This window comes from Schistocerca serialis, chromosome 2 (genome assembly GCF_023864345.2).
Source record: "Schistocerca serialis cubense isolate TAMUIC-IGC-003099 chromosome 2, iqSchSeri2.2, whole genome shotgun sequence".
NCBI classification, from domain to species: Eukaryota; Metazoa; Arthropoda; class Insecta; order Orthoptera; family Acrididae; genus Schistocerca; species Schistocerca serialis.
The window spans coordinates 664,630,370-664,656,051 of NC_064639.1; the positions used below are offsets into that span (position 1 = coordinate 664,630,370).

The 25,682-nt window shown below is 38.3% G+C and overlaps 1 protein-coding gene across 3 annotated transcripts in view; it reads right to left on the reverse strand.

Moving 5' to 3' along the window:
• Positions 1-25,682, reverse strand: part of LOC126457750 (protein regulator of cytokinesis 1-like) — a 148,581-nt gene that overhangs the window by 35,026 nt on the left and 87,873 nt on the right. For 2 of the 3 annotated variants that reach the window (XM_050094301.1, XM_050094299.1), the window contains exons 11-12: positions 24,434-24,550; positions 18,000-18,137 (exon numbers count right to left, since the gene is read on the reverse strand). In XM_050094301.1, the coding sequence (XP_049950258.1) occupies positions 18,000-18,137; positions 24,434-24,550 (255 nt within the window). Of the gene's footprint in view, positions 1-17,044; positions 17,168-17,999; positions 18,138-24,433; positions 24,551-25,682 lie in introns of those variants that run through there. The other variant, XM_050094302.1, reaches the window with a different exon arrangement.

Consider the following 25,682-nt stretch of genomic DNA (forward strand, 5'->3'; position numbering starts at 1 on the left):
AGAGGGAGAGGGAGAGGGAGAGGGAGAGGGAGAGGGAGAGGGAGAGGGAGACGGAGAGGGAGACGGAGAGGGAGACAGAGAGGGAGACGGAGAGGGAGACAGAGAGGGAGACGGAGAGGGAGACGGAGAGGGAGACGGAGAGGGAGACGGAGAGGGAGACGGAGACAGAGACAGAGAGGGAGACGGAGACAGAGACAGAGAGGGAGAGGGAGACAGAGAGGGAGAGGGAGACAGAGACAGAGAGGGAGACAGAGACAGAGAGGGAGACAGAGACAGAGAGGGAGACAGAGACAGAGAGGGAGACAGAGACAGAGAGGGAGACAGAGACAGAGAGGGAGACAGAGACAGAGAGGGAGACAGAGACAGAGAGGGAGACAGAGACAGAGAGGGAGACAGAGACAGAGAGGGAGACAGAGACAGAGAGGGAGACAGAGACAGAGAGGGAGACAGAGACAGAGAGGGAGACAGAGACAGAGAGGGAGACAGAGACAGAGAGGGAGACAGAGACAGAGAGGGAGACAGAGACAGAGAGGGAGACAGAGACAGAGAGGGAGACAGAGACAGAGAGGGAGACAGAGACAGAGAGGGAGACAGAGACAGAGAGGGAGACAGAGACAGAGAGGGAGACAGAGACAGAGAGGGAGACAGAGACAGAGAGGGAGACAGAGACAGAGAGGGAGACAGAGACAGAGAGGGAGACAGAGACAGAGAGGGAGACAGAGACAGAGAGGGAGACAGAGACAGAGAGGGAGACAGAGACAGAGAGGGAGACAGAGACAGAGAGGGAGACAGAGACAGAGAGGGAGACAGAGACAGAGAGGGAGACAGAGACAGAGAGGGAGACAGAGACAGAGAGGGAGACAGAGACAGAGAGGGAGACAGAGACAGAGAGGGAGACAGAGACAGAGAGGGAGACAGAGACAGAGAGGGAGACAGAGACAGAGAGGGAGACAGAGACAGAGAGGGAGACAGAGACAGAGAGGGAGACAGAGACAGAGAGGGAGACAGAGACAGAGAGGGAGACAGAGACAGAGAGGGAGACAGAGACAGAGAGGGAGACAGAGACAGAGAGGGAGACAGAGACAGAGAGGGAGACAGAGACAGAGAGGGAGACAGAGACAGAGAGGGAGACAGAGACAGAGAGGGAGACAGAGACAGAGAGGGAGACAGAGACAGAGAGGGAGACAGAGACAGAGAGGGAGACAGAGACAGAGAGGGAGACAGAGACAGAGACAGAGAGGGAGACAGAGACAGAGAGGGAGACAGAGACAGAGAGGGAGACAGAGAGGGAGACAGAGAGGGAGACAGAGACAGAGAGGGAGACAGAGAGGGAGACAGAGAGGGAGACAGAGAGGGAGACAGAGAGGGAGACAGAGAGGGAGACAGAGAGGGAGACAGAGAGGGAGACAGAGAGGGAGACAGAGAGGGAGACAGAGAGGGAGACAGAGAGGGAGACAGAGAGGGAGACAGAGAGGGAGACAGAGAGGGAGACAGAGAGGGAGACAGAGAGGGAGACAGAGAGGGAGACAGAGAGGGAGACAGAGAGGGAGACAAGTGCCCCACCAAGTTATGCACAATAAATTGCGCACGGCATTTCAACGATTTCCATTGAAGACATAAGATAACGAAATTTCAAACAAAGTGCCAACTTGATAATGCACAGCAAACTGTGGAATTGGCACAAAAATTTTTATCTGAGATAAACTTATCCCATCTTTCGGTAAGGGATTTGTTTTCAACTCCAGCCAACTGGGATTTGAAGAGGAAATGCATATAAAAGAAACCTTAGAAATGAGATACCAAGAGAATTGTATCTAGATCAGCTAATATCAATGCCTTAACGCGTTCATATACAATTATGCCGAATGTTAATTTGGATGGGAAATTATTTATTGTGCTGTGAGGAGTTGGAGGTACTCAGCCCACAATGAGTCCTTCTAGTGTGTGTGACCTTGAAACGATAGTAGATAATATTTATGACAAACAAGAAGTGCAAAAAATGGGTATAAGAGAACTACAACTGTAGTACAAGCACTGCTTTTGGCCAACAGCTGATCAAAATAACTTGTTTTTGCTTGATTTGTGGTCTGCATATAAAAATCAGACTCCTTTACAGCAAACTAATCCTCCTAAAAAGTGGGCGACACATCAGTTGATACCAACTGGAACCACTGCACAAAGTCAGTCTCTGGGTGTTTGTTTTTACCATGCCTACAAAGCAATATCACACTATCTGCAGCTACATATTAAAGGATAGTCATGAAAATAATCAATTTCTGACAATATAATGCAACTAGATAGACAAAAAATTTATTCATCAAGGGGTGGCAGAAGAACACACATATAAGACAATGTTTTACTTATGTAAGCTTTTGGAGCCCAGGGCTCCTTCTTCTGGCAGAAGAGGAAGGAAGAGGGACGAAGTGGAAGGAACTGGATATGTTTAGGTGAAGGGGTAGAGTTAGGAAAAGTCGTCCAAAACCCTGGGTTAGGGGAGACTTACTGGACAGGATGAGAAGGAAAGACTGACTGTTGGGGACTGCACCGGCCGAGATATGAAAACCTAAGAGCTTGAAAGTGGAGACTTTCCTTCTTATCCCGTACGGTAAGTCTCCCCTGACCCAAGGCTCTGGGCAACTTTCCCAAAATCTACCCCATTTCCTAGACCTCTCCAGACCTTTTCCTTCACCCTTCTTCCTTCCCCTACAACCCTTCTGCCTGAAGAAAAAGCCATTGGCACCAAAAGCTTGCGAATCACAACAGTCTTTTATGTGTGTGTTCAGTTGCAGCTTGGCGAGTCGATTTTTTTTTTATCTATCCAATTAAATAAGGGCAATTTATGTAACAGAGGTGGGAGGGGGACAGTGAAAAATGAAGACGTAGGAAACTAAATGGACTGAAGAAAGGAGTATTTGCTGTGAAGAAATGCTCAGATGGAAGAAATTAACGTAAATTAAGGTCAGGTGGGCGGCAAGAACCAAAGACATGTTGTAGTGCTAGTTCCCACCTGTGGAGTTCTGAGAAACTGTTGTCTGAGGGAAGAATCCACATGGCACATGTGGTGAAACAGGCACCGAAGTCACGACTGTAATGTTGTAGAGCATGTTCTGCAACAGGATATGGTGTAGTGCCGGTATATACCCTCTGCTTATGCCCATTCATCCTTACTGGTAACTTTGTTGTAGTCATGCCGATGTAAATGCCAAACAGTTTTTGCATAACAGCTGGTATATGATGTGTCGTTTCACATGATGGTATATGCTTTGGAAGCTACAGTTACTTGCCCTATGCGCCCTCCTACCACTATCTATACCAGCTCTGCAACTGGCAAAACATATACTATCAAAGGGACAGCTACCTGTGAAATGACACTTCATGTACCAGCTATTATGTAAACACTGTTCGGTCTTTTACATCGGCATGACTACCACCAAGTTATCAGTTAGGATGAATGGGCATAGGCTGAGACTGTATTCTGGCAACACACAATAGCCTGTTGTAGAGCATGCTCTACAGCAAGATAGTCATAACCTCAGTGCCTGTTTTCCCACATGTGCCATCTGGATTCTTCCCCAGACATCAGTTTCTCAGATATTCACAGGTTGGAACTAGGGTTACAATATGTCTCTGGTTCTCACCACCCACCTGGCCTTAATTTACTTTAATTTCTTCCTGATAAGCATTTCTTCACAGCAACTACTCCCTTCTTCAATCCATTTAGTTTTCTATATCTTTCATTTTCTGACCCAAATATTTTTCATTGTCCCCCTCCCACCTCTGTTACATACATTGCACTTAGCTTTTCACTTTTATTAACTCGTGCATGATGTTTTAGCAATAATCTCTGTCTTTAATATTATCCCAACTTCCAACTGTTGTCCCCAACAGCCAGTCTTTCCTTCTCTTCCCGTCTGGTAAGTCTCCCCTGACCCAGAGTTCTGGGCGATTTTTCCTAACTCTACCCCCTTTCCTAAACCTCTCCAGTTTCTTTCCCTTCACCCCTCTTCCTTCACCTTCAACCCTTCTGCAGGAAGGAGCTACTGGCTCTGAAAGCTTGCAGAAGCAAAACCTTTTTTTATATGTGTGTTCTCCTGCCGCCACTTCATGAATGGATTTTTTATCTATCCAATTACATTAAAGGGTGGTCAGTTTCATAAGCTTCATGACAGACTGTTTCACATTCGGCTGCATGTCATCACACTCCATCAGTTCTTATCACCCAATTACATTAATAGGACTCCTATATGTATTCTTTAAGAGTGGATACCCAGCTGAACATCCTGACAGTTTGTAACTCCCAAGGAGTTTGCCTTGTGAACCTCTGTGATCAATGTGGCAAGTCATTTTTCATTCGGTGTTAATGGTGCATGTTAATGGTTTGTTTTCAACATTTCTTGAATATCAACGATGTCCATTTTGTTGAGTGTAATAGATACATCCCATACACTATATCGCTGCACCTCCTAGACACTCATTTTCTGTCACCCTCCGGATGCACTTGGTGAGCCATTAGCAGTTAATATTTTCCTGTCATAATTTTTAGCACAACACTTTCAAATGAGGCTTAATAAAGATTGAATTTGTGATCTAGCACTCAAGGGGCATCCTTGTTAGTAGGGAAAACCTAGCTATTTATAACAAAATGAAGATAAATAAATAGGTGGGGATAAAACTTAGCAATATTATATACTGTATATACAAATTTGATAAAAAAAATTTATGGCATGTTCACATAAAAATATCTTTTAAAATATGCTCAAATAATTGCTGCAGCTTAACAGAATTCATGACAAATTCTCTGTGAAGTTACTAAATATTCCAGCACTCAATAATCCAGCAGACCCGACAGTCCGGAATGCATCAGGAATTTTCCCATACTTTTAGCTCAGAGCAGCTGAAAGTACAGTCGGATGCCTTCAAGAAACATCGACACCATTCTGCCCAGTGCCTCATCAGTAACCATTTTCTGCCTCACTTAGCCACAATGGAAAGCAATGTAAACGATGGGGAGTCAAAAACTGATCACACTGAAATTATACAAGTGATATCTTTTGCAGCCACCAATAAATTGAGTGCATTTTCAGCAGAAGAATTTGGTGAACAGTTCTACACTGGCAGAAATTTGACTGTATAAGAAGGGCTGACTGACAATGGGATATTAAGAAAGGTTTTCAACCCCCACTACCAGAAACTTTAGAGTGACAAAGAAGAAACAACTACATCTCTTTATCTCTTTTGTGGAGTCTTCAGAAGCTTCAAATGTTTGTTGGAATTTGCTGAGAGTAGGCAACAATACAACACTTCTGAAGTTATGGAACTGCACATCATACACAATACTGTTTGTTTAAAAAAAAAAACATACAGCTTAATAAAAAAAACAAATTGGCATTTCTGCAATGTTCCAGATGACTCTAAAGAAAATTTCAGTGAAATCATGACTGGCTGATATTAGCACAACATATTCCATGCCCTTGCAACTTCAGTTATCCGTGCTATTCCTGAAGACAGTGATTCCAATTAAATTGCACTAAATTCTTGGTAAACAGCATTAACGGATTTCCTTGTTCTTGGTTTTTCAAATCAATGAAGGTTATTTTATTTCGCATCTGCTGTACAAAAAAATTTCCTGTGTATATTGAACTTCCGTAAAATTTTGAGCCTTAAACTGACCTAACAACACATTGCAATGGTTCACTTTTAGTTCAGTTTTGTTTTTACAGAAAAATAACAAATATGTTTAATTTTTATACAGTAATATCACGAGTTGCAGTTAATAAACAAGGGTGACTTATTTCTGTATGTTAGAAGCATCCATTTTACTTACTGTTTCTTTCCTTTTTAAGCAGGCTTCTAAAAATTACCTTGACAATTCAGTATTGACAGATTCCTGAGCATGCCAGATTATCCGAGCCCAACTGCAGTTGAAAAAAAACTGTGGTACTTATTCCCAACTTTGACCATATATAGCGCGATATGCAGTGAATAACATAGCCTTAAACCTTTGATGGTGTAAAAAGCACAAGAAGCTGTGTCTAATCCAAATATCTTGTTTATGTTGCAATTTTAAGCTGTCTGCAATTTGGCAAAAACTGTCATAGGGCTTACATGACATTTCTCACACATCCATTGAAAGCCTTCTAAAACCTTGAATTTTTTTATATGTTGTGCTCCAAATTTGCACAACTAATTTTACTCTGTTGAGAACGTGCCTCCAAAATCGATCCACTTTATGTGAAATGACCCTACAATAAATAATTTATGTAGTATTACACAGAAATTTGTTTTCTGGAAGAATTATTCTCCCTTATTTGTTGTGCAATTAGTTTCCCTGATTATCAGCTTTTAACACTTGAGCTCTAATTTTTGAAATGGGAAATTATGTGCAATTAAATCAGTGATGTTGTCAGACAATCTTTTGCACACACGCTACCCACTTTTCAACTAAAATGTGATATTCATTTGAAATTATACAAGACACTTCTGTGATTCTAACACTGTGCCACACCAATTCTCATCATGTGAGGAAACTATACAAGAATCTCAAAGCAAGGAATTAAACATAATGAAATGTATAAGACACAGACAAGGTGGCTGTACAGGGGGGTGCAACTCTTAATACTGCCACTAAAAATACGGAAAGAAATTTATTTGCATTCAAGTACTGACTGCACAGTCTGATAGCATAATCAACAGACTTTCACACAAACTGTAACTGCCTCAATGATACTTTATGTAAAAACAATAGTGGCAAATAAATACTGTTTCTTTAGAGAGAGAGAGAGAGAGAGAGAGAGAGAGAGAGAGAGAGAGAGAGAAAGGAAAAAGATGACCTGCTACACCATTTTGGGAGCAGAAAATTAAAATGAAATTTAGTTTATTAGTACATTATTAGTAATAAATGAATGATTGATTTGTTATTACAGTTGGAAGAAACAACAACTCCAAAGATATTCCATTCTATAAAACACATGACAAGAGAGCTGGGAGATACCAAGAGGGGCAGTGCTGGCAAAAACATGAAGCACCATTAATGACAGTATACACGCACATTTGGTGCTACAAAATATACAGTACTTCAATGGTTTGTGAACTGCTCCAGTATATACGAAAAGAAAAACACATTTTGTATGTATTGTTTGAGGCATTCAAAAAGTTTTGAGAAAGAAATTAAACTTCATAAATTTTCAGTTTCAGAGATAAAGAAGTGTTTGTATCATCATGCACTAGTTGAAAATTAACACACTGAAAATATTCATTTTGTATTTTATACACGTTGTATGACTATGTGATTAGTTATTTACAGTGAGCATTTACTGATAGGCTCCCTTTGACAGTATGAGCATCACGCAAGGGTCAGATGTCTGCTTTGAAGATACTGTTTTCATGCTAAGTCCACTATTGGCACAGCTGGTCAGAGCTATTTTTCCAGTAACGCAGATCATAGCTCTATCACCATGTTCAATGGAAGACAGACCTGGTGAATGTGGAAGACAGGGAGTTTATAAACATCTAGGAGAATGCAATGTGTACTGTAAGAAGCAAATGCACGAGTACTGCATTGTGAAGAGATTCCTGCACTGTGCTGCAGTTAGAATTGTGATCAGTGATGACTACGCATACAATGTAACAATCTCAGTTTCAATCTGCATAGTGTTGCTATCCAGAATCAAATGGAACATGTATGTTTCTTGAACCACTAACATCAATAATGATACACAGCTGACTCTTCAAGTGTTAGGCAAATCTTTAGAATGCCTCAGATATTCATTATTTCAGTGAGGTGCTTGAAACAACAGCCCACGTGTTGGGTGATTAAAGTTGTTTTGGGTTAAATGGCTTCTATTACTGGATTTATTGCTACTTTTGTTGTTCCTGCATTAATCTTTGAGAGCTGTAATTTTTATTTACTAAGCAGTTTCTGTGATAAGGTTCAACAATGATATCTTTCAAGAGCATTATAAATAAAGCACATTTTAATGTTTGTGTTTGGACTATGTACTAGATAACAAATTTAACGACAATACTAAGAAATGAAAAGCAAAATGACAAATCCTACACAATCAGCTTAGTACTCAAAATATTCTACATAAAAAGTAACAACCAAAAGTAGTTTTTGAACGGTCTTATGATCTATAACAATGAAGGATTTTACAGCTGTACAAGCAGTGCATATTGTGATTTAAGTAGTGCTTTGAAGTTTTGAAGAATTGTACATGATAAAATGTAAAATATCATCATCTAACAACTATGAATCTTTCAATAGCAAACGGTAAATAACAAATAAAATTTAGATAACATTTATAACTTTACTGCAGTAAGCCTACATAAATAATTAGAAATTTTGGCAAAAAGTCTCACAAAACCAGAACTGTGCAGTTCCAGAAGGTTTCGATTTTTATAGCAAACCGAACCCAGTACAGTTATAAGGAAGAAATTCACAAATGATTGCAGTAAAATTTCAGAGTTATGTAATTGTTTGTCACAATGATTTACAAAAATGAATTTTCCACATCATGCTTCATGAACACATTATAACATAACCTATAGAGATATGATTGCAATGAATGTTTTAGTGCTTTTCAGGATGTTACATAACAAGCTCCTGTCTTCTGTTAATTCAAGAATTGGATATTCCAAATACAAAATAGAAAGTATAATATTATAGAGGAAAACACTTCCTACTGCTCTGCAAAATTTTGCAGAACATTAGGTAGTGTTCTCCTCTTTAATATTATCACCATATTCTGCCAAGCACCGATGGAAAATTCAGTAAATGTTCTAGAAAGTATAGTTTAGGAATAAGTGCAAAAGTAAAAAATCATCTAGTTTCATCAGTAATGTATATCCTTTCCCCACTCTGTCATTAGCTGGAAATATAAAAAACACAATTGCCTCCACTGGACTCTGCAAGTATGCTTACTACATCCAGTACTGATGAATGAGATTTTATTACATTTCCATTTGGAGCACCCTGCCCTACAGTGCATTGGCTATTTATGGGGAGTTCGCAGTTTTTTTATTTTCTATTTACTATTTATATTTTATTATAAATGATCACAATGTTACATTTTTATTGCAACTTTTCTTTGCATCTCTCGATCTAGAAATTACTGTCACATATCTCAAAGACGAGAAGAATGGAAAAAGAAAGGTAGCACGTTCCTGAAATAAACTGCTTTCAACTGTATATGAATTTTCACAGGAACACAAATGGTTTCACAATCAGGGCTTCAATGTTTTACTGAAGTGCGAGTATTTCATATTAGTTGTCATCAGCAGAGTTTATTAGGATAGGTATTTTTTTTAAAAAAATCATAATGATATGACTGTACAGGCTTGTAGATGTACACCTGAAGATGCGATTTGAAAGCATATATATGTATATTACATAAACAATTAGACACAGTTCACAATGAAGTGATAGGATATATGATATGATGCAGAAGCAACCCACATCAGCAGAGCATATAGAAACATAATGGAAGCAACTTAACTGGTTCACACTGGGATGACAATGACACGACACCGATCCCTATCTCTATTAAATCACCTGATGCAAACAAGGAATGCTGGTCACGTCGAGCAACTTGTATTGTATGATAAGTGGGAAGTGAAATTTTAAGTCATCCGATTTGGGAGCAACTACAACTACAACAACAAAAACAATGATGCTTTGGGAGTCATGCATGTTCTCCACTACATAGCCTCACTCATTTGATTTTGAAGAAAATATTCTTGTAGTCACACATTACAACTTGAGAATGAACTGGTATGTTTTTTGTTGTTACCCGTAGTTACTGTGATACTTCAAAGTGAAGAACAGCACTGTGCATATTTTGAAAAGTTTGCACCGAAAAATGTAGTCAAGGGCCAGTTCATGTTTGGTGCATTTTACGGCTTATATTACTGTGTGAGAAATGTAGCGAACATGTTTAAATTGTTTTTAATGCTGGAAGGAAAGCTTTACCTCTTTCCGTTTTGAGTAAATACATTATACTTTCTGGCGTTCGGGTGCGATAAGCCATGATGCGCCACACTCAATGCTATGACCACACACCACCCTGTGTGTTGTTGCTGATACAGGCCGAAGCAGTCACTTGCATATGTGCTTTCAAGTTGGGTAGATGTCTTGACCTGTGCCTTTCTTTCGATGGTGCTTATAGTCAATGTGTCATTCACACATGAAGACTGTTCAAAGATGGTACCTTCTGTTCAGCATTTTTAACTCATAATGTTTGCAGTTGAATTTTCTTAGACATGTGACAAAACCTATGGTTTTGGTCAGTGATTGTAAAATGATAATTGTATTCTAAAAATTACAGCATTCAAAACTGAAATAGAGGAGCCCCTAATTAAGGTTGTGGAAATGTTAATTGCAGGTATACAAATTGAGCAACCCTAGTTTCAGTACCTTTAAACATACAGCTTCGAATAAAAATTGTCTACATCTGCCATGACGAAAAGATGAGGCTATAGTTCAGATTTAATAACTGGATGCCACAATGGCATAAAAAATGTTGTAAACTTTCTTAGTATAACCCAAGTCTATAAAATTGTCAGGCATGTATTTTCTTGTATTGCCTTCATTTCTTGAATACATCTGCCACAAACACTGGAAAAACATAGGCACTACTTTTGAAACGTCATTGAAACTTCCAAAATCATGACTGGGAAAAGTCAAGAAACTGTATTATTTGGCCCCCCACCACATTTCTTTTCTGTACATAGTGGGAGCTTCCTCTTCTGAAAATGAAGACTGCATGCCAATTTCAAGTGCAGCGCTGTCTGCTCAGACCCCCAGGAAGTGGAAAATTATCAGACTTCAGAAGAGACCAGTTATGTGGTTGAATGTGGCATGGTACTACAACCACCTCCCCGAAAAAGAAAAGCTGGAGCCAGCAAGAGTAATGCTACAAAAGCATTTGCCAACCGTTGGGAAATTAAAAAAACTCAATTAGATGAATAGATACCACGTGTCATCAGCTGATGACGTTGGCTTTATGTTTCTTGAGTCCATGCTCCCAGACTTCAAGAAACTTAGTGCCAGGCATAGAAGAGCTCTAAAGGCAAAGTTCATGTTGCTACTGAATCAGCTGTACAAAACCAAGGAGGAGATTTCTGAATTTTCCTCATTGTCATGGGCTTTTCCATTTCTAAGACACTGTCTACCTGTACACAGAACTCACTATCTTATGCTGAAACATTGACGGCAAACATCTAACTTCAGATATGGTAATGTTCCTTATAAAGCTGTGTGAACCTCAATCACATTCTACCGTAACATACTGAAGAGTTGCAGCTTTTCAAACTGTATTCATTTTTTATACACATACTTCACTTAATAAAGTACCACACTACGTGATTTTATTACAAATGAACTTGTCATGGTGGCACTTTTAACATAATTCACACACTTTCACCAACTTACTTTATTGTAATGAGTAGCTTCTCAGCAGGAGAAATAGCAAGTTGAAAATTTGTGTCCTGCTTTGTCAAAGTAGCTGATACTAGTTCCTCCAAAATGTGGAAACTGATGTCTGGATTCAGTCTGCAGAATTTGTGGAATATGTGTTCATGTCGACAGAGCTCACAAGAAACCACAGCCGAACTGTCTGATATTTTGAGTACTGTATGAGTGCACCCAGTGCTTCCTCTAGTTTGTTCTTTAAATATTGATAAGCCAAGAAGACTTCCTCTTCAGAAGAGCTCATCATTGCAACCTTTATTACAACAAATCATATAGCATATTGTATTGTGTCAGTGCATTAAGCCAATAGCCAAACTGGTGACTTCATAAATACTGACATGAGTCCTAACAGTAAACCATCTTGACATAATGGAGACCAAAATAGATAAACGGGTGGACAAAATATCACACATATACTGTTTCATAAGAGTCATAAGCCAATTGTGAAGTGAAGTAAGAACATATATATAAAAACTAGGATTTCCTGCAGTTTGAATTTAGAATACAGAAACACAGCTAGTAGATGGAAGTGGAGGAAGAGGAAGAAAATGAAAAGAATGACCAAGCAACTGGGGAACAAAAATGAATAACTGAGAAACTTATTTTAAAATCACTGTTTCAAAAGATATTTTGTAAAGTGTTAACAGAATAAATTCCCAAAAAAAAGACTAACCATCGATAACTAAATGAGATGCTCAACATATACAGCAATAAAGGCTTCACTTTTTTTAATGACACACGTTAGCGAAGGCCACTTATTAAAATGAAAAAAGTTTATTTTATTACTACAACCAAACAAGAAGAATGAAAAATGTCAGTTGTGGATGGAATTACTGCAGATATCCTAACAGCAATGAAATGTAGATCATTATTTAGCTCATGGCACTCTTAAATCAGTGCTTGTACTGGTATGGAAGAAATTATCCTTTGTTTGGCCCAGATATCTAAAGTAATAAAATACGGATGCTATTTTGAGACAGTTTGTAAGGGCATGGAACCTAGCTGGTGTAAACTGCTTCCAGTCTGTAATCAGAAAAGTAAATCTATAGATGTCCTATATCAAGACCCTTCGAGCTTCAGAGAGAAATAAAACTGACACATGGCACAATTTTCATAAACATGTTTTAAGTGTCTGCCTGGCAGTTTGGAATGTAATTATATGGCAATGAAGGGCCAAAAACATGCCTCAACTGAAATATTACACATTGCAATAAGGCAATTTCTGACAAAATGCTGTGAGACACAAAGGACTTCATGTACACAAGTTGCTATAAAAATTGCAAGAACAGGCAAAACCAGCAACAATGACGACAAGACCCTACAACATTGCGAAAAAATCCCAAATTATGTATTAAGTACAGACATATAGTTTAAAATACAGGGTGTCCGAAAAGACTTTCCCTGATTACTTAAATTGATAGCTCAGGCTAGAAGTAAGATACAAATATGAAACTTGTGTCGAATTGGTTACAACTATCAAAGTTTTTTTTTCTGTTTTAGGTTCGCAGTACGTAAGTAGTGGACGAGGTGCAGTGCCCAAGAAGCCATGTTAACCAATCAGAAGAAGGCACAATGTGTCTTGTGGTACCATGAGACATAATCACCAACCACAGTGCAGAGACACTTCAAGACAACATTTGGAACGAATCCACCTGATGTCAAGAGCATTAAAGCCTGGTATGAGAAGTTCAAGAACACAGGGTAGGTTGCTGACCTTCCGAGGTCTGGTCGACCAAGAACCTCAGCAGACAGGGTCGAAGCTGTAAGGCAGGCTTTTCTGCGAAGTCCGAAGAAATTGGTGCGCAGGGCCTCACGTGAATTACAGATGCCAAAAAGCTCTCTCCATGACATTTTACACAAACATTTATCGTTTCGTGCATACAAAGTGCAAATCGTTCAGGCTTTGTTGCCCAATGACAGTACACGCCGAAATGACTTTGGGGTCGAAATGCTATCACGTATTGAGGACGATGATGGTTATCTCAGACGAATTGCCTTTTCCGCCGAAGCGACCTTTTTTGTCAGTGGAGCAGTGAATCGCCATAATGTGCGCATTTGGGGTTCACAACCCCCTGGCGAGGTCATGGAGTGTACCAGAGGCAGTCCAAAGGTGAATGTTTGGTGCGCGCTATTGCACGATCAAATTATCGGGCCGTTCTTCTTCGCTGAGGCTACCATCACATCTGCAGTGTATCTGGACATGTTGCAACTGTATGCTGTTCATCAGCTGCTTCAGTATCACCCCAGTCTTGTTTCAGCAAGACGGTGCACCACCTCACTTGGGTTTGGACGTCCGTGCCTATCTCGATGTGACCTTTCCTGGAGATGGATTGGTTGTGATGGGCCAACGGTTTGGCCTCCACGCACTCCTAACATAACCCCATTAGACTTCTTTTTATGGGGTTACATCAAGCACGAGGTCTACCTAACACGTATACCAGATCTTGAAACCCTGCGGCAACGGATAACCACAGTCGTTGAATCGATCCCTCCAGTGATGTTGGCTAATGTGTGGACGGAAATTGAATATCGCCTAGATGTGCTACGTGCTACTATGGGTGCTCATGTGGAAGTTTACTGATGTATGAAAAAAACTTTGATAGTTCGCAAGCAATTAGAGACCAGTTTCATATTTATATCTCACTTCTAGCCTGAGTTATCAATTTATGTAATCAGGGAAAAACTTTTCGGATATCCTGTATATCCAAACCTATACACTCTTCTGTTAAAAAATAACTGAAATCCTTTGAGGAATGAAGATGAATTCTCATGAGATATCAGAAAACCTGTAAAAATTTTTAATATTTTGTGAAGATATATCTTCCCACAACATCTCGTGCTGACGTACTATTGCTATTTACACTCAGTTCCTAGCTATGGGATTCTTCTCGGAGGATCACAGGTCCAAAATATGGACGCAATTTTCAAAACACAGAAAAGAAGTAAGAATAATAACTAGATGTAGCAGTTGGGCTTAGTATTAAAAACTATTGAAAAAACTGGGTATCCTTGCGGCACTTTGGCAGTACATCTATCAATCTGTTGTGCATATCCTGGAAAACATTACTATGTATTTCACTAATAGTTCTATACAGGATCATGGAACAAGAGCCAGTTTGGACCTACAATTACAAAGAAAAAACTTCAAAACAGCATTTTTAACAGGAAATAAAACCATATAATAAACTGCCCAATGTGATGAATAAAAATTACTAAAATACATTTGTTCAAAAAAAGCAACTAGTGCATACTAAACAATTAAACATTACTCAGAGGACTCAACAATTAGCTGTGACGAAGCAATCTGGGATCTCTTTACTTCCTCTCTTGTCTTGCCATCTGCCTCCTTAAATTCATTTTATTTTCATTTTTTGCCAAATTACCTTTAACATGCATGACTGTAATCTGCATTTCCATAAAAGAGAAAGGTTGGCCCTCAGTCTTAAGGAATATAGTGCCGGGTCTAATTGTGTTCTTAATTTTTTGAATGTAATTAATTTCCTAATTTATTTTGATCATTCCTAGTTAATACCTTTGTTATAGGGCGAAATCAATAATCGTTTCATGTCTTAGATTTATTGTAGACTTACAAACAAATACAAATTCTGTACTAATAATAAGCATTAGGAAGACAAACTACTAGGATTCTTAAAGTATTTATTTGGCTTTATTCGGAAACATATTAGCAAAGCTAGCACTTAATTCCAAAATAATTACCAGATTTGTCAAAAGTATGGTTTGTATAACCACATCTGTTAATTTTATTATTTAAAAAAATAATTTGGCATGACCTTTGTAGTAGAAGGAACTATTAAAAAAAAGAGGAATTTTTGATGTATTCAGTTAACTGAATGAGTTATGTTTTAATTGTAATTTCTATAACTTAAACATCGAACAGTGTATAGTTTCAGTGTCTATTACTGTGAAGATATATATACAGGACAGATTTTTTGTCCAGAGATCGTCAGTCCATGGCTGTTTCTCAGACAGGAATTATGTATTGGATAAAGTAACAACAATGCATTAACGTAACAGTGCTATAAGTGCAACACAAATAGGACATGTGTTAAAACAATGACAATGTCTATTCAAATTTATTTGAGAAATTGTGTCACATGTACTATATTATTCTGCAAGAACTGTGAACTGTGTGGTTAGATTTTACTGCTCACAGGTGTTCAACAGCAAACTATCGTAACAGTATGCTGACATTTGCTTGCAAACTACTCATGAGGCTTATTAACGTTTACCAATAGTGAACTGGCCATATAACTGTGTAAAATTGGGAGGTTGTGAACGGTGAAAGTGAAGAACGGTGAAAGTGAAGAACGGTGAAAGTGAAGAACGGTGAAAGTGAAGAACGGTGAAAGTGAAGAACGGTGAAAGTGTCTGCTACATCATTTACAGCAGTCAGTGTTGAACTTACACTCCCCATTTTTCCAGCCAGTGTAACAATGCAGTGTCAACACTGAGGACTATCAACGAAGAAATAAAGAAGGAAAAATTCACATAGTGGTCAATAACAACAGGGGATAACCACAACAGCCTGACACATTACAAAACATGGTCACAGTGTAACGCTTTTACAAGAAAATTATCAACATCTATAGTGCGTGATAGCAATGTCTTGTCATTCTCCTGAGCTCAACATTTCACTCATGATGGGAGATGGTGACTCAGTTTTTCAGGTAGAATGAGGGGAGGACACTGAGATGTGTATGGGGCATAGTTGCACATTTTCAGGCCTGAAGTCTGTTTCCCGGATGGGCTGCAGTTAGGGCAAGGGGGATAGCAGCAGGTTTGTTGTCCACAAGTAATAAATGGTTGTACTTAGTGTGTGCAGCAATGAAGGAACTGTGTGTGTAAATCAAAGGACATTGTAAAATAAGGACCAACTGAATGACGCAGTGCACTTGTCAACACACTGGCCTAATATTCGGGAGGATGGAGTTTGCTCTGCATGGTGATAATGATTTAGATTTTTCTCAATGATTTCAGGTAAACGCTAGGATGGTTTCTTTGTCACTCTACAACCACAAGTAGCCAGTCACTGCTCCTATCTGCATAGAAGCAGACTTTTAATTCTGTGTGTATATACATTTTCAACTATTTATTTTCCTTACAAAGAGATGACAAATGCTGTATCATTGTGAGATGATCCTTGGATAAATAAATAATAAATGAACTAACTCAATGATATGAGCCATTTGGTGGGAGTGAAAGAAGAAAAAGAAGGGGGTGGAAATTAGGAGGGAAATAGTATTATCCAGGGTAAACATTTTCCAAGAGTGTGATGCAATAAAGTGAACGTCTTGACAAAACAAGATTTGTACTCAAGAAGTTTAAAATATAAATATCTATAAAACAGAAATTAGAAATATGAAATAGAAATTTTAAAATAAAAGTACTTATAAAATATCATTCCACTGCATAAAGCAAAATGTACATACACTACCTAATAAGCTGTGGTCGCTTTAGGCTAGTAGTTTACCTTATTACTATACTTTACACATAGAATTTATAATAAAATCTGCTAAACTGGTCTGCAGTCTTTAAATATTTACATATCTTACATCCATTTTCTTTGTTAAAACCAAAATACAAATTAAAATCAACACTTAAAACAGTACAACACATTACACTACATCCAGTTATAAAGAATCATATGTCTTGCACAGAGTTCTTCTCAATAAGTGACCTCTGAAAAATAATCAGAAGTGTCATTGATCTTCACAAACATTATAGCTGTACAAGGGGCAGAAAGGTGCATTTCTTAAGTATTTCTCCATATTTTCCAATACTTACTTGAAATGTAACAGTCCATTAAGACCCACTTAAAACGAACATTTTCCAGTCTAATTCAGGATGGCACATGTAAACAAAATACGTAATTTGTCTAAAAAAAAAAAAAATGTTACTAAACTAATTATTACACCCCAATTACCTTAAAGTATAGAAGCTCTGTAAATGAAGGGAACATTTTCCATGAAGGGAACCTCTAGTAATTAATAAAATACAAAAATCCATTATTGTAATTTCGTATTCGAGAAGTTATACTTGAATAAAATAACTGACACCAACTAATATAGAATTGTACTTGCCGTTCTGGAGCAAACATAAGTTTATATATGTATTTTCAGTTTTTATATGTTAATTTTAATTGTTACTTAGTTAAAAAATCACTTTAAACAATGCCGAGGATTGTTAATAAAGTATAAATAGTTACAGCCATATTGGCATAGGGGGTCAGTACTTTGTGTGTATTTGGCCAGAAAGCATGTAGCTTGCTGAGCGTAATTCATTTCAATATTATAAGTATGTTACAACTTATTTAAGATCTGTCAAGATGCTTTTATTTACTTTGAGATCGTAATAAAAATTCAGCTGAAACATTATACTGGATTAAATATTGTTTTTACTTTATAGTTTAAAACCTAATTCGCTGTTTTCCAGGACTTCCGCTGTGACAGATCGCCAGCTACAATGAATATTTTAACTTTAATCAAAATTAATTCATAGTAATGTTTTATACCTCAAAGTCAGCGTATGTTGTAGAAGCAATGCTCTCGTCATGCATGTGCATGACACTTGGTTGGCTTTTCAGGGTGTGAGTAGTACCAGTATTCTGTAGATGACCATTCTCCGCAAGAGGAAACAGAGTTCGAGTCACCTGCAAAGAAAACATTTAGCAATTCAGTGAGAGTGGGCATTGCCTGCAGGGGAAACATCAGCTGTTGAAATTAAGTTTTTCAGGACTGCTACAAGTCGCAGTCAGTATGTTTTAGCCTAAGTACTGGGTTATTCGTAAGTACCTCCACGGTCCCAGAGGACAGCTGTGCAAAAAATACAAGATGTACAGATAAATGACACTTCAGTAGGTAGAGCATCTCTCCAAGTTTATAAATCACGCTACAGGTATTCTATATGGGCATTATTTGTAACGCAGCAAATGTCAGTAGGGTAGAAATTATTGCCGTACCTGTCCCAACACATCATAGTGCAGATCAGTGGCCACATCAGTCATTCTTCCTTACAAGTATTCCAAATTAAGTGCCAGTGGAGACAGGAAGAAATGTCCTTTGACATAGGCCCATAAGGAAAAAAACATGCAGAGTTAAATTAGGTGACCGTGGCGACCACTGAACAAAAAAATGAGAAGCATGTTCAATCCAATCCAGGCAGTCTGGCACCGAAGTAATCAGAAATGTCTGAAAGAAAGTGTGGTGGAGCACCGTCTTCTTGAAATATGAAGTCTCCACTGTTTTGCTGTAATTGTGGCATAAGCCATTGTTGCAGCATATGCAGGTACACAAAACCAGTTACAGTTTAAAAGAAAAATATACTCCACCCGAACAGGCCATGAAGGTCCATGTCGTCCTCAGCTGAGAGGCGTCACTGGATGCGGATATGGAGAGGCATGTGGTCAGCACGCCTCTCTCCTGGCTGTATGTCAGTTTATGAGACCAAGTTACAATTAAAGGCAAAGAAAAATGGTTCACAAGCTTCTGAAGAGGACATGGAACAAAAGATCTTAACTTAAGGTGATTCACGAATGTATTCCACAAACTAGAGTGGATGTTCTGTGCCCCAAACTTGCATGTTATGACACCTTTTCAGACACATGAAATGTGGTTTTGCCACTGAGAATCAACTCAAGTGAAACATAGTCTTCCACCAGGAGCCTCTGCAAGACTCAGAGTAAAGCTTATTTAAGTAAATACAGTACACCTTCAATTATCCAGATGACTTGGGACCAGAACCAATCCGCATAATTGGATAAATCATAAAACAGGTCATTTCTTTAAAAAGAAAAAAATTATTATTGTGTATACATACTACTGCAACATTAATTTAGTGACTACAATACTATGTTTAGATTTTATGCAGTGTCAGTCCTCAAACATATCGATCGGAGTCAGTTGTTTTGCTTTCTACAATACTTTTTGTGCATTTGCTTGATAGTGAGCAGCTGTGCATGGTCACAGTCAGGATACCACTCCACCAATATTGGTGCAGTGTCAAGAGATTCAAATGCCTCACCAGCTGACAGCCCTGCATCTGGTTCAGCGGTAATGTAAGAATCCTGGCGATAAGCTTTTTCTCTCACACTTTGAATGATTTCATCGTCACTGAGGATTTGGAATCCAGGTCCTAAGAATCACATATTAGCCACTCACCTGCATCCTCTGCACTGCAATCAGAATGTCCAGGAGTTTTCAAAAGGGCCTTCCTTATGACCTCAAGCGATATTTCGCCTTCTGCCAATTTCTTTCTTCCTCATCCCTTTCATGCTGCTTCTTTTCCATCTTCACCTTTCTGTGCCTCATCTTTGGTTGAAATTAATTTATTCCAAGTCCTTTTTAGTGTGGTTGTCTTCACCAGATTCCATACTTCTGTGGGCCATAATGTAAGAGCAGTATTTTAAATTGAATTTTCAGTGAGGAGCCACAACGCCTTCTTCATTTTGATCTTTCAAAAGCTTCCTCAGCAATTTTCTTCTGTAACGTCTCTTCATAGTTTTACTAACCTTTTGGTCCACAGTCTTTAGCAAATTTGTTACATTTGGTGGCAGGAAGAGTGTTTTGAAATGTCCCTCTACTCTACCAAGAAAGCTTTCTGTAGGATGGATGGGTACATTGTCCAGAATTAACATCACCTTACTGCCATATGGCCTTTTAGGTATGTTTTTCATATGAAATGTGAAAACTTAACAGTATCATTCGCAAAACAGACGCAGTCATCCAGGTCTTTGATCAATTTATATATAATTACTCTTTAAAGCCTGTCCCCCCCCCCCCCCCCCCCCCAAACAACAGAAGGAGTATTTTGTGGTTTCCTGTACAGTTAGCACAGTTCAACGAAGTAACACGGTCTTTATTAACCCTAGAGCCATGAACACTAGTTTCCCTTATCAAAGCTAAAATTGTTTCACGCAAAGACTTCCAAATATGGCCTGTCTAATTTTTGTTATATAAAATTCAAGGTCACAAGATTTTGTATTTTTCAATAAAATTATCTGCTGATTTTGTGGATCTGCGCTGCCTTGAAATCCTGTAGCCAGACATTGCTTGCTTTAAATGAAGACAAACCATCAGTTTTCTTGGTTACAGGTTTTGCTTTTTCGCAAACAATCTACCGCGAAAAAAGGCTCCTCAATGCCAACTGCTGCAAAAGCCACCTGAGTACGGCTTTTTCAAGTTCTTTGTTTTCTGCTGTTTTCATAACTTTTCTTAACGAACTCACATCTTCATTCTCAAGGTCATACACAAAGTTAAAAACTAAGGACTTCGTATTTTTGGCTGAAACTGTTGATGTTCCCAAGCTAAACATCTCAGATAAATGCTTACCACTCACACCCTTGTCTGATTGTTAGTCTGTCAACGATAAAACAACTCGTTTCCTTCTAGAAGACACGTGTCACACAGGACTTTAAAACACAGGCACAAAACAAAAGACCTGGATGATGGAACTTATAGTGACAACCAGTTTATACATTAAGGTAAGAGATTTTTTTTCACTCAAGGGCACTCAATACCATCATAAAAGGTGCTAGGCGCATTTAAAAACAACATATATAATTTGGTAACATTTGTCCTCCTCTAAGGCTTCACTCATGGACCCCTCATAGTAATGTTATCTACAGAACTGGGGTTCTGTCTGAAAAGACAAGAAGGTGCCATTAGTATTCAGAGTTGTCAGCAGGTGCACCACGGCTGGCAGGTGTCTCTGCTGTTGCATTAAGGGAAGTGGTAACACAGTCACCATGTTTACCATCTGTGGTGCTTTAGAAGCCACTGTACGGCCTTTGTGGATACTTGTCTTACTGCAAACTAGCAAAATCTATGTACGAGAGACAGCTTTACAGTTGTGCATGGCCAATTCAACTATATTCCTGTCTTTCAGAGGCTAGATGTGTTGGGGCGCTGAGATTCAGCATGATGTTAAGTATGGTCCTTCTGAACCCAACTATATTACTAAGTAACTATCCTGCAACCTTATGATAATGAAAAGCAACAGAGAGAATTGAAAGCAAATAAGTCTCCGTTCCACATGGCATCTCAATTTGATTTTACACAGAGTATTCTTTGTTACTGGCCACTTAATTAGCTTCCATTTATCATAAATCTCTTGCCCAGGGCAAAGTCCCAAGAGACTGGTAAAAAAATCACTGGTTCGCTCCAGCAGAATTTTTGAGCACATTCTAAGTTCAATTATAATAAATTTCCCCAAGACAGATAAGCTTCTGTCCATAGGCTAACACTGATTTAGCAAGCATTGCTCATGCAAAACTCTGCTTGCACTTTTCTCGTACAATATACAATGAACCATGGATGAAAGGCAACAGGCACATTCCATATTCCTAGATTTTCACGAAGTGTTTGACATGGTGTCCTGCTGTAAACAGTTAACAATGGTCTGCACGTACAGACTAAGTCCCCAGATGTATGAGTGGCTTAAAGACATTTTAAGCAGTAGAGCCCAATATGCTGCCCTGGACAGAGAATCTTCTTCAGAGACAAGGCTGTCATCAGCAGCACCTAAAGAAACATGATACAACTCATCTTGTTTTCTGTATGTATGAAGGATCTGATTGATGAGGTGAGCAACAATCTGTGACTGTCTACTAAAAGCGGTGTCACTGAGTGATTGTAGGAGGATACAGGATGACTGACAGAATTTGTGTTTGGTGTAATGAATTGCGGCTTGCTATGGACATAGAAGAATGTAAATTCATGCAGAGGAGTAGGAAAAACAATCCTACAATATTTGAGAACAGTGTTAGTGGTGTGCTGCTGACACAGTTATGTTCATTAAATATCTAGACATAAGACTGCTAAGTGATATGAAACAGTAAGAGCATGTAATGTTCGTAGTAGGAAGGCAAATGATCGAATTGGGTTTATTGGGAGAATTTTTGAAAAGTGCTGCTCATTCATAAAGGAAATTGCATGTATGACATAAATGCAACACAATTTTGAGTACTGCAACAAAGTTTGGTTATATCAGAAATTCAAAGGTGTGCTGCAAGATTTGATGCCAGTACACTGAATCAACATGCAAGTATTATGGAGATGCTTCGTGAACTCAAATAAGACTTCTTGGGGGGACAAAAACATTCTTTTCACAAACCACTACTGAGGAAATTTAGAGAACCGACATTTATGGTTGACTGCAAAACCATTCTAATGCCACCAATGCACATTTCGCTTAAGGACAGCGAAGGTAATGTAAGAGAAATTAGGGCTGGTACTAGGGATGGCAGTTATCATTGAAACAACCAGTTTTTGATGATATCACCCCCCCCCCCCCCCCCCTTTCTCCAATGCTAATTTAGCCCAACTGTTAGAATTGCTCCCAATAACTAAATAACTGGTTTCATAAATAAGCAACTTTCAATTTTTTGTTCCTATTATTTCCTGGAATACATGTAGTAATCAAATAAAGATCGAATATTTTTTACTCTCTCAGTTTCAAGATACATAGAATCAAAATATTAAATACGTAAATGAAACTTAATCTGTCTACCATGCACTGCTATTCCTGAAAAGTGGTAAGTGGTTGAATACTATAAAAATACACCAGTATTCTAATATTGATCTAATTTTTTGAAACACACTGCTTTGAAATCACGTTGTAATTAGAGGTCATGTCAGTATTTGGGCATTGTGAATAGTCTGCACTAAATAGTGGGAACTAAGGTTAAGAAGTAAGTTTTTAATGTTAATTTGTCCGTTTTCAAGGGCTACAAACAGATAAGTGCATATTACGTAGACACAAGTATAGGTCAGCTACTTTATTTTTACTTTACATTATGAATGAATAGTCGTTAAGTTTTTAACCTATTATTGTTACCATAATCTCCTCCCTCTTTTATTATTTCATAGAAAAGACAGACAAATCTTTAATCTTTTAAAGCAAATGAAGCATTGCACGTAACTGTTACAGCACTCTGTAAAAATATTTCCAGATTAGAGTTGGTGTCATTCTGCAGCACAACGGATGTCCTGCAACCACAGTGAGAAACTACCATATGGGCCAGGTGGGAGCGAGTCCAGCACACTGCACGTAGACACATACCTTAAGCCATGACACATGGCAACAGGGACATTTTTGGCTCAGCAATGCTGTACTAATTCTTATCTCATACGTTTGTTGCTTCTTTCTGTACGCATTGTTATTAAAATAACACAGACCACTTTTCTCTTTTTCTGTAATAACACAATATTTCAAAATAATCCAAAGTTTACATATAAAAACTACTTACTTTCTAATAAAAGTCTATTTAAAAAAGAATTCTAGCACTGTTGCTATTTCAATTTTTTTACTCGGTTATTAGTAAAACATAAGAAACACCTACTATAACAGACACCAAACAAATACTGAAAAATACTGGTTATTTGGCACTAAAATACTGGTATCTGTTTTAACCGGTTGGTTTATCCCATCCATTGCTCGTATAAAGGCATATAGATAGTGGTTTTTCCCTTACTCTGTCTGAATGGCACCCTCTGTTACGCATTGTATGTTGATTTGCAGAAAATTATGTAGATATACAGCCATGTTGTACAGTTAAGTGACTATTTAATAAAACAGACAGAAAAGAGAGGGATATTTTTATTAGCTTTTATATCTCTTTCATATGTTGGAAAACTAATTATTGCATGAATCTTTTATTTAATAGATTCGGGAAAATCCCTGTCATTCTGAACTCACTTTCTAACCATAACCCTGTCACAGCAGGTGCCTAATGAATTCAGGTAAGCAGTGCAGGCAACACTGGATTTTTTACTACAATTTTATTGCTACTTTTGGGATAACCACCTTCTCTACAACTGACAACATATTTGCCAGTGGCATTATATCAACTAGAATGAGATAAATACCACCACACAAGGTACAGTGTAATTTATAAAAATGTCTTTCCATCAACAATTAATTTTTCAGATGACTATGAATTTTGGCTACCTTTATGTTTTTGCTTCTGTTTATTATTGGAGTCACTTTTGAACTTGAAGAGCAAGTTGCCACACCAGCTTTCCTTTTGATTGGTGGCCTGAATTCTGTCTCTGCACCCCGTGTTTTCTGAAACATAATACAAGGAGATTTATTAACAGTTAGACATTTTGATTACTTGCAATTTCCATGTAACAATAGCTTACTGAATATTGGACAACAATAAAGAACTTTTGTGCTCACCTACTAAATTATATCCTTAAATTTCAGGTCATATCAATTATGATTACTAAACAAAGAACACCACAGTGAGACAAAAATGTCTTTTATAGACATGGGACTAACTATATTGGTTGAAAGATCTCACAGAGGGAAACAGCGAACAACTGGATGCAGTGCGCTGACAAGAGAGCCATTCAGTTACAGAAATAATTCTAAATTTGAGACATGAGACAAGTGAATGGCTGAGATACAGAGAAAACAGAAATGGAAATAACATTTTGTGATCTATACATAAGTACAAGGTGCAACAAATATAAAGCACAGCTAAGCGAAGTACGCACAGGATGATGAGAGCAACACTGTGCTATGTTGTACCAAGGTATGTGAAAGAAGAAGCTGGTCACAAACGGTGCATGTGTGGAAAATGAACCATCAATATAATTCTCCTTCACAGAGCAGAAATATCCATGTATATGGAACAATATGGTCTTAGTGTTATTGATAAAGTAGATATGATATGATTTCAACATTGTTTTATGTACCTTATGCTGAACATTTAAATAGGACTCCACTCTATGAAGAGCTTGCAGAAGAACCTCTACATCTCTAACTGACGAGATGTTACGCAAAAGATCCCTGCCCTTCAAGTGAACATATCACACCATATGATTGTGCTGTTTTTTTTTTGTTGCTGACAGCAATGTGAAAGTGAAGTACCTGTCCTTTAACCCCATTTAATCAACAACGGCTGGAAGGATTTTTGGTAGTATCATGTACTGAAGCTGCAACACCTTGATATAAATATGTAACAAAGTGTGCAATATTTGGAGGCCATGCTGAAAAGCTGGCACTTGAGAAGCTTCATTGATTTACTGCACATTACATTTTGTAGCCCTTGGCAGTGAAAGTACTTCATGAAGTACCGCATACTTTTGACAGGCTCCTTTGCAAGAAAGTTACAAAAACAGAGTAACAACTCCTCTGCATAATTTTGTTCCAATTGAAATGTTCCACAAAAAAGCAGTTATCACTTTGGGGG